Genomic DNA, 8,896 nt, shown 5'->3' on the forward strand with positions numbered 1-8,896 from the left:
CGGTCCTGCTGCTGGGTTGTTGCCCTCCTACGGCCTCCTCCACGTCTCCTGATGTACTGGCCTGTCTCCTGGTAGCGCCTCCATGCTCTGGACACTACGCTGACAGACACAGCAAACCTTCTTGCCACAGCTCGCATTGATGTGCCATCCTGGATAAGCTGCACTACCTGAGCCACTTGTGTGGGTTGTAGACTCCGTCTCATGCTACCACTAGAGTGAAAGCACCGCCAGCATTCAAAAGTGACCAAAACATCAGCCAGGAAGCATAGGAACTGAGAAGTGGTCTGTGGTGACCACCTTCAGAACCACTTCTTTATTGGGGGTGTCTTGCTAATTGCCTATAATTTCCACCTGTTGTCTATACCATTTGCACAACAGCATATGAAATTGATTGTCACTCAGTGTTGCTTCCTAAGTGGACAGTTTGATTTCACAGAAGTGTGATTGACTTGGAGTTACATTGTGTTGTTTAAGTGTTCCCTTTATTTTTTTGAGCAGTGTATATTATTTTGACTATATCTAGTGTATATTATTGACTGAGCTTATTTTGTGTGCCCCCCATAGATAGCGACCACTATGGTCAAATTATTTGGTCACATGTTAATTAAATTAACCTCTCAACAGTTAGCTATAGTACAATGATACTCAATAATAGACTTCCCAAAGTCTTGTCCATCTGCTCTTCCTAGATGAACCTAAAACTATATCAGTCACTAATATTGGTATATTATTGACTGAGGTTATTTCCTTGCCCCCCCCCCCCCCACACACACACACCATAGATAGGGGACAACTATGGCCACTTTTTACAATTAAATTAGTGTTTCCAAAATGTGTCACTTCCCCTCTGAACACTGAACGTGTCTATTAATGCAAGAAGCAGATTGTCTTCTCTCGTTCCTTAATTTGTTTCATCTAAAAGCTATTCACTCAACATCTTGTCGCCCTCTGGCAGCATGGTTTGCTTATCTGCACTTAATTTCTCATTTGGACCAAAACAAACTCTTTATAGCAGTCTGCTAACTGAAAGGGAGGGGGGGTAGCGTTTGTGAGAGCCAGGGTAATACCACACAAAGGCAATTGCAATGAATCGCTTCCTCCCCAGGGAATAAAGTGTTAAGCCCAAAAAATATGAGGAGGGTGACTGCTGATTATTTCTTAATTCATTCCAAAAATTTTATTCCTAGAAAAAAAAAATAATAATAATCAAAGCTACCAAGATTATTTTGTCTTTTCGACCCCGATATTTGTAAATAAACACAGACAAGACGGATAGAGAATCATCTGTTACCTACTGCTTAGAATATCACATTTCTGTCTGCTGGAATATTCGTGTTGTGTAGAAAGAACATTCTCAGGTTTTCATTAGGCACATTTGTAATTCTCAAGTGAATTGTCCCCTTCTAAATATTTTGGATGATATTTCGACTGCGTGTAATCGTATTTGTTTCCAGGATAGAGACATTTCTGAAGCAGCCTCTGAAGTATGAAGGATGGTGCATTCAGTGTTGCTGCACAATGCCAGCCACAAAAGCCTGTCTTGTACACTAACAAAAGTGTATTATTTGCTGGTGTTATCTGTCACAGGCTAATAATGAGCCAACGTCAAATCTCTGTGTATTTTTAACAGGAAATCGTTCAGTTTTCTTTAGTGTTTGTGAAAGAGAAATGCAAAGCTAAATATAATTACAGTTAAATATATACTGTCACAGAATGATCAGGCAAATATGAAATAAGTTTTATGTAAAGTTTATGCATGTGCTGTCATAAAGAAGCATAAAAAGAAGTAATAAAAATCATACATGCAATACTCTATGCATCGATGTCATAATATATAATATACAGGTAAGTTGGTGGCCATATGGAGCTTGGAATGTATATCACAGGAAAAAACCACATGATAGTTGGATAGATATATAGAGATAGATAGATAATAGAGAGATAGAAAGATAATAGCGAGATCGATAAAGATAGATAGATATGAAATCGATAGATAGATAGATAATGGATGGATAGATAGATAGCTAAAGAGATAGATAATAGAAAGATAGATAGATATGATATAGATGGATAGATAGATAATAGATAGATAGATAGATAGATATGTTATGATCTTGTTGAATCTTTTTTACTGTATGTGCTTTGTTAAGATCATTAAGTACCAATAAAACATTGAGTATATATCCTCAGCATAACCATAGCATTTATGTATGTATGTATATATATATATATATATATATATATATATACAGTATATATCGGGCAGTATGGTGGCTCAGTTGTTAGCACTGGTGCCTTGCAGCGCTGGGGTCCCGGGTTCAAATCTGAGAAAGGATAACATCTGCATGGAGTTTGTATGTTCTCCCCGTGTTTTGCGGGTTTCCTCCGGTTTCCTCCCACACTCCACAGACATACTGATAGGGACCTTAGATTGTGAGCCCCATTGGAGACAGTTGGATGATAGTGTCTGTAAAATATAGCATATTAGCTATATATAGCTGCGAAATATAGTAGTACTAAATAAGTGCATAAAATAAATAAATAAATAAATATATATATATATATACACTGCATATATTACCAATATAGAAATTTTGCCCTAAAATTTTACTAAGCACAGCACCTAAAATTGGATATATGTTGGATGACAGTGCTGCTAAATGAATCAATGGCGTCTAAAAAGGCCGGGGCTAAACCCTCAGGGGAACACACACACCTCCTCCAAATAGGCCTCATGTATATTCCTATCAGCCGCCCAGGGATGTCAGAATTCATCTGTCAGAGAGTCAACAAGAATATATTTTGCTTTCTGACTTAATTACGTATTTTAACCCCTTAGCCGCTGTACCCCTTCAATCTCCGACAGCGCCACAGACGTCCGGATGCGCTGTGATCTGAGGCAAGCTGCGCCATAGACTGATCATCATAATATTTGTAAATCAAAGAGTGATTAGTGAGTAACTGCGCCCACCGTACCACGCCGCTATATTTCTGCGTGAACGATTCACCGCCCTTGTAACTTACATTTCCCTTTCAAGAGTCGGAAAACGATTTAATTTGCTTAAGTAACTCTACTATGAACCAGACATCAACCGCAATAACTGTGCTCTACATTATACCGTCAATCTGCCCCGTGAAACAGAAATGATCCTTTCAGTTAGCGGAAATACAGGATATTTTGTCCATGCAAAGGCCATTCGGCGAATTTATTTCTACCCCATGGCCTTAACGAGACAAAAAGAGGCCTACGGAGAAAGGGGCTCTTGAGATTACAAATGAAGAAGCTATGAGGTCATGTGTCAAGAGGCAGCGTACTGAGGCACAGCACAATGATAGACCTCCCAGGTCAGAAGTTTCAGCGCTGTGTGCACAATGCTGAACCCATGAAGTCACGGCGTCTGGCTGCCTGGGAATTAGAGGGTTAAAAGAGCATTCTGCTGTCTTGCCGAACTCATTCATCTGGGAGTTTTTTTGTTTTGTTTAACCCCTTCAATCCCGGAACACTGCACATGCCTTTAAAGGGGAAAGTTGCCACTGCCAAGCGTGGCGCGGCCTGTACGGTTCATCGCAGAAACGTCATTAGAAAGGAATTATCCATAGAAATATAGAAGACTTGAAGGAAAAAAACAAAGCTCCAGGTAGCGTAGTTAAGCAGTGATTTGTGCGTGGCAAGTGTAATACTGTGTGTACACATTACACATCTCATTAAAAGAAAATAAACTGGTAGGAGCGATCACGCGGGCCCCTGTGCAAATAAACAGAGGAGGCAGAAGGGAAGAAGGCCAATGGCGGTTACGTATGGCTTCCTGGCACGCAGAGTGTGATTTGGCTGGGGTAGGAGCTGGCTACCTTTCTGAACTCCTTGATGGTGGGAAGGCCAGTCACATCACTGAGCATGTACAGGCCGTGTGGCGATACACCGTATGATACCGCAGGCACACACCTTACCGCAGCTCTAATTTACTGCGCCCGTATTCAGCATTATAGATTTTACTATTAAAATAATGCACGGATAAATTAATTCAATGCTCCCGGGTCCAATCACAAAGTGCGCCTTACCACCTTTCTTGTGGCGGAGAAGGGAAAAGGAGCAAATCAGCAGGGTCTAATATGATGATTGGGAAGTCAGGCTTCTAATATACGGATGCAGCCGAGCTACGCTGGACGGCAAGAAAAAGATGACTAACTTTTCAGTGGATTTCAATGGCTTTAGTCACAAGATAACCGAGATAACACTGTGCCATGTGTTATCAGACACAAGTTTAGCTCAGCTACATCTGTATAGTGTATGTAAGATAGATAGATAGATAGATAGATAGATAATGAATGGATAGATGAATGGATAGATAGATAGATAGATAATAGGTAGGAAGATAGATAGACAGATAAACAGATAGATAATAGAAAGCTAAATAAAAAGATAGATAGATAATGGATAAATAGATAGATAGATAGATAGATAATGGAAAGATAGATAATATATTTTAGATAGATAGATAGATAGACAGACATATAGATAGATAGATAGATAGATACATAGATAGATAATGGATAGATAGATAAATAGATAGATATGTATGAGATAGTTAGATAGATGATACTGTAGATGATAGATAGATAGATAGATAGATAGATAGATAGATAGATAGATAGATAGATAATAGATAGATAGATAGATAGATAGATAGACATTGTATATGAGTCGGTGGGTTCTTTACATACATATTGATCCAATAATCACCCATGGATCTTAGTGAAAGGCGTCCTGGACCACATACTGCCCATTGGCTGCACTGAGGAGTGACGCAGTACTGCTCCATAATGATACAGCCCCCGTCTGATGATCTCTGAACTTTTTAAGAAATATCCCAGTGCCCATCAGGAAGAAGGCAGCCCGCTGACAGACGCAGACACCAGAGGAGACCTGTGAGCCAGTCAAACAGGCATGACCAGAAGTGAGAATATACACAACAAACAGAGGAGGAAGAGGAATGAAGAGCAGCCATCACCCGCCGCACACCTGTACCTGCACCGCCACCTGCTCCCCGCCTTCACTCCCAAACCATGGAATAACTGTGGGCTAGGTAAAGCTCTCCTCTCCTTTGTGGTCCTTCTACTATACAGAAATATATTGTTTCTGACATGTACAGATGTAGTAGAGTTAACACTCATGATTTATGTGACGTGTTATCTAAACTAAATGCGTTAAGCAAACACCTTCAATTGCTATTGAGGAGAGTATGAGGAGAGTAACAAGATAGACGTTCCTTAATGCCTACAGGAAGTACCGTGCAAAGGGTTAAAGTCTTCGTATGTAAAAAACAAAACATTTCTGAAGACACCTCATGGCTCATCCCAAATACACATGCATCTCCAGGTCACGTCACCAGCCTTCTCAGTAAGTCCTCCAGACATGTAACCACTGGTGGGCTGTATGTGTGTTTGGACAATGATGGATCAGGGTGGGATGCCCGCTGTATGGATAGAACGCCATCGATGCCAGGGCAACTCTGAAATTGGTCTATGAGACTAGGTGTCCACAATGTATGATGTAGGTGGCATGGAGTTTAATGAAGCACACAAGTCTATAGACATCTCACAGTCGAAAACCCCCGTAATATATTAACCCCTTCCTCCGCCATCTCTGCCGCCACTTTCAGCAGCCAAAGGGCGAGAAAATAACTGCACTCAGTGGAACAGAGAAGTGAGAGGTCCCATGGACATGCGTGAAGGATAGTGTGGACGTGTGACAGCAATATCGCAGTCCGTCCACCCAGGTCTGTCTCTTTGGTCAAAGTGGACCTGATTTTGCGACGACATCTCCAAGCTTACACAACTTTGTGTCCGACACATCCTAGACTTGCAGGTTTGAGCCACTTACCTGCCTGGCTGCATGCCCCCTGAAGTGCTCCAAGTGCCCACAGAACCACCAGCCATCCAAAGTAGCGATGCTGTCTAGCTCCAAACATCCTCACGATGTAGGTCACCTTAAATCCTTTCCAAAAATTGCATGTCCCAGGGGTATATCCTTCCCTCCCAAATCTCAGGGTAGGTCTAAGTGTCAGACAGGAGCTCCTGGCTTCCACTGACAGTGACAGGAAAGTTATTTCCAAGCAGCTGGGTATCCTGCCTGCACCGTATTCTTCCTCTGGTTTATTCTCTTCACTTTATGTCAAGTCCCAGTGTTGTCAGATCCTTGAATGCATGTGCCTGTGTGGTGCACAGTGTAGGCTGCCTAGCTCCATACAATCATATGGGAAGCTGTACGGGCAACAGAGAGCTGCCACACAGGCCCTCCCCACCTCGGACAACAAGAACGCCTCCTCATACTAGTTACAGCAGCTGATTGGCTGAGGCACTCCCACTGAACTTGAAATCCACATGCAGGTTGCACCTGTCACTCTCGCCTGCTACAGCCTGGGCAGCACATGCCAGAAGACAGGGGGGAGGGCATGATAGTGGGCAGCAGAGGGGGCACAACTGGACTAAGCTGCTCCAGCCTATGACTCATGAACTATGATAAGAAGGTCATTGTCATTCTAGGATCTCCTGCCGCTCATGGTCATACGTTTTTTTTCTTTTGCTCTAATTGTAATTACAATAATCTTTATTTATATAGCGCCAACATCTTAAAGAAGATTTGGAATTGCACTTGAAAAGGAAAATATTATAAAGAAACATCCTGGTGGTTTCATCATTTAAGAATGAAGAATTTTCCATTTTTATTATGACATAGATATTTTACCCTTTAAACGTACTCGGGCTTCTAGGCAGCATAGTAAGGGTAAACTCCAGGACCTGAGCTCTAGCTAAGCTTTCATTCAGGGCTCATGCACACGACCGCAGCTTGTTTCGCAGATACCGGCCACGCGCGTTCCGCATTTTGCAGAACGGAACGTCCTGTCCTCTGTAGACTTGTCCTATCCTTATCCATTAAACGGACAAGAATAGGACATGTTCTATTTTTTAGGCGGGTCTACAGAAGGATGTGCTGTCTGCATCTTTTGCAACCCCCTTGAAGTGAATTGGTCCGTTTCCTACCCGCAAAAACTGCAGGCAAAAACACGATTTTCGTGTGCGTGAGCCCTTAACCATGGGGAAAGATTCAGTTTGCTGCCCTAGCCCTGTATCTAATTACTCTGGGCAAAGAAGAGTGGCTTGTTGGTGCACCCCTGGCACTCAGTACCCAAACTCATGCCAGCTCCCCCTCCTTAGGGTCCATTCACACGTCCGTATATGTTTTGCGGATCTGAAAATTGCGGATGAGCAAAACATGGACACCGACAATGTGCGTTTCGCATTTTGGAGACCGCACATCGCCGGCACTCTCATAGCAATTGCGGACAAGAATAGGAAATGTTCTATTTTTTTGCGGAACGGAAGTGCGGATCCGCAAATGCGGATGCGGACAGCACATACAGGCCTCATTGAATATTAATAATCCTCACCTGTTCCGCAAAATTGCGGAATGGATGCGGACCCATTTTGCGCAATGGCAGTGATCAAGACGTGTTGCCATTGAACACAGAACATTGAATTTTTATCATCAATGACTTCCTTTCTCACATTTCTTGTCTGTCAAAAAGCAGATAATGCCCAGGGCAAATGGGCATCAAACCTGGACAGAAGAACTGATGCCAGCTGGGAACTTGTCTGAGGTTAAAGCATTCCTTCACAGAGTATCTGCTGCATCTCTGAAGCCTTGCAGCTATGTAAGCAGCAGAAGGGACATAGTGAGGGCTGTATACTCATGCCGGACTGTATACAGCGCTGCATTGTGTCTGGGAGGATGTGCAGGATGAAGTTGCTCTGAGCTGTTTAAACAGATCCTCTTTGCATGCTGATTTGTGCACAGTCTCCTGTACCTGTCAGTATTTCTCAGAGGCTAGCTCCCTCTAGTGACTGTTTGGAGCAACCTACTCAAATTATTCATTTGCAGAAGTCCCAGCAAGGGAAACTGTGGCAGGCGCAGCACTATGAGGTGCTTTTTGCACTGTGGCATTAGAAGAATGTTGATATCTTTAACCTTTTAGTCCAACCAGACTGTCTGATACTGTGTAATTCTTCTAGCGCCGTTCTATGGAAACAGTAGGTTTAAAGAGCACACCAAATGCTTGAATTAACTTCTTTATTAACTTCAACTTTTCTTCATATATAACACTGCCACCTCCGCAGCAGATAGTCTGTGTACCAAACACGTGTTGAAAAGATATCACAAAATGATTCCTTCTTTCTGATTCCTTTTGCCAAACATTGAATTCGAGCTACTATGTTTATGACTGTATTCCATTTTGAACATCTGGCTAGTCTTTCAAGTAAGTCCTCTTGACACTTGGCAGCAGTCTGTATCACCCATAGACAATTCTGTGTAACCTTTACTGGGCGTGATTTCCTTTTTCCCAAAGGAACTCTGGACCTGTGAACCAATTAGAATTTTTCAATTCTGTTACATTCAGGCCTCTTGAAGCATGATCTGCTAGGTTAGGCTTTGTGTCAATGTGATGCCAATGTTCTGGATTTGTTATTTCCCGAATTTATTGAACTCTGTTGGCGACAAAGATATGGAATCTTCGAGCTTTGTTGTTTATGTATCCTAGGTAGGGATGAGCGAACCCGAACTGTATAGTTCGGGTTCGTACCGAATTTTGGGGTGTCCGTGACACGGACCCGAACCCGAACATTTTCGTAAAAGTCTAGGTTCGGGTTCGGCGCTTTCTTGGCGCTTTTTGAAAGGCTGCAAAGCAGCCAATCAACAAGCGTCATACTTCATGCCCCAAGAGGCCATCACAGCCTTGCATACTATTGGCATGGCTGTGATTGGCCAGTGCAGCATGTGACCCAGCCTCTATATAAGCTTGGGTCACGTTGCGCTGCACGTCACTCTGCTGATTCAAGC

At 42.6% G+C, this 8,896-nt stretch overlaps 1 protein-coding gene across 2 annotated transcripts in view; it reads right to left on the bottom strand.

The window, feature by feature from the left end:
* The window catches only part of ERBB4 (erb-b2 receptor tyrosine kinase 4), a 1,172,496-nt gene extending 1,166,259 nt beyond the window's left edge, over positions 1–6,237 (bottom strand). For both annotated transcript variants that reach the window (XM_040439645.1, XM_040439646.1), the window contains exon 1: positions 5,882–6,237. In XM_040439645.1, the coding sequence (XP_040295579.1) occupies positions 5,882–5,969 (88 nt within the window). In that variant the 5' untranslated portion in view covers positions 5,970–6,237. The remainder of the gene's footprint in view (positions 1–5,881) is intronic.
* Positions 6,238–8,896: the final 2,659 nt, after the last annotated feature.

This window comes from Bufo bufo, chromosome 7 (assembly GCF_905171765.1).
Source record: "Bufo bufo chromosome 7, aBufBuf1.1, whole genome shotgun sequence".
Taxonomy (NCBI): Eukaryota; Metazoa; Chordata; class Amphibia; order Anura; family Bufonidae; genus Bufo; species Bufo bufo.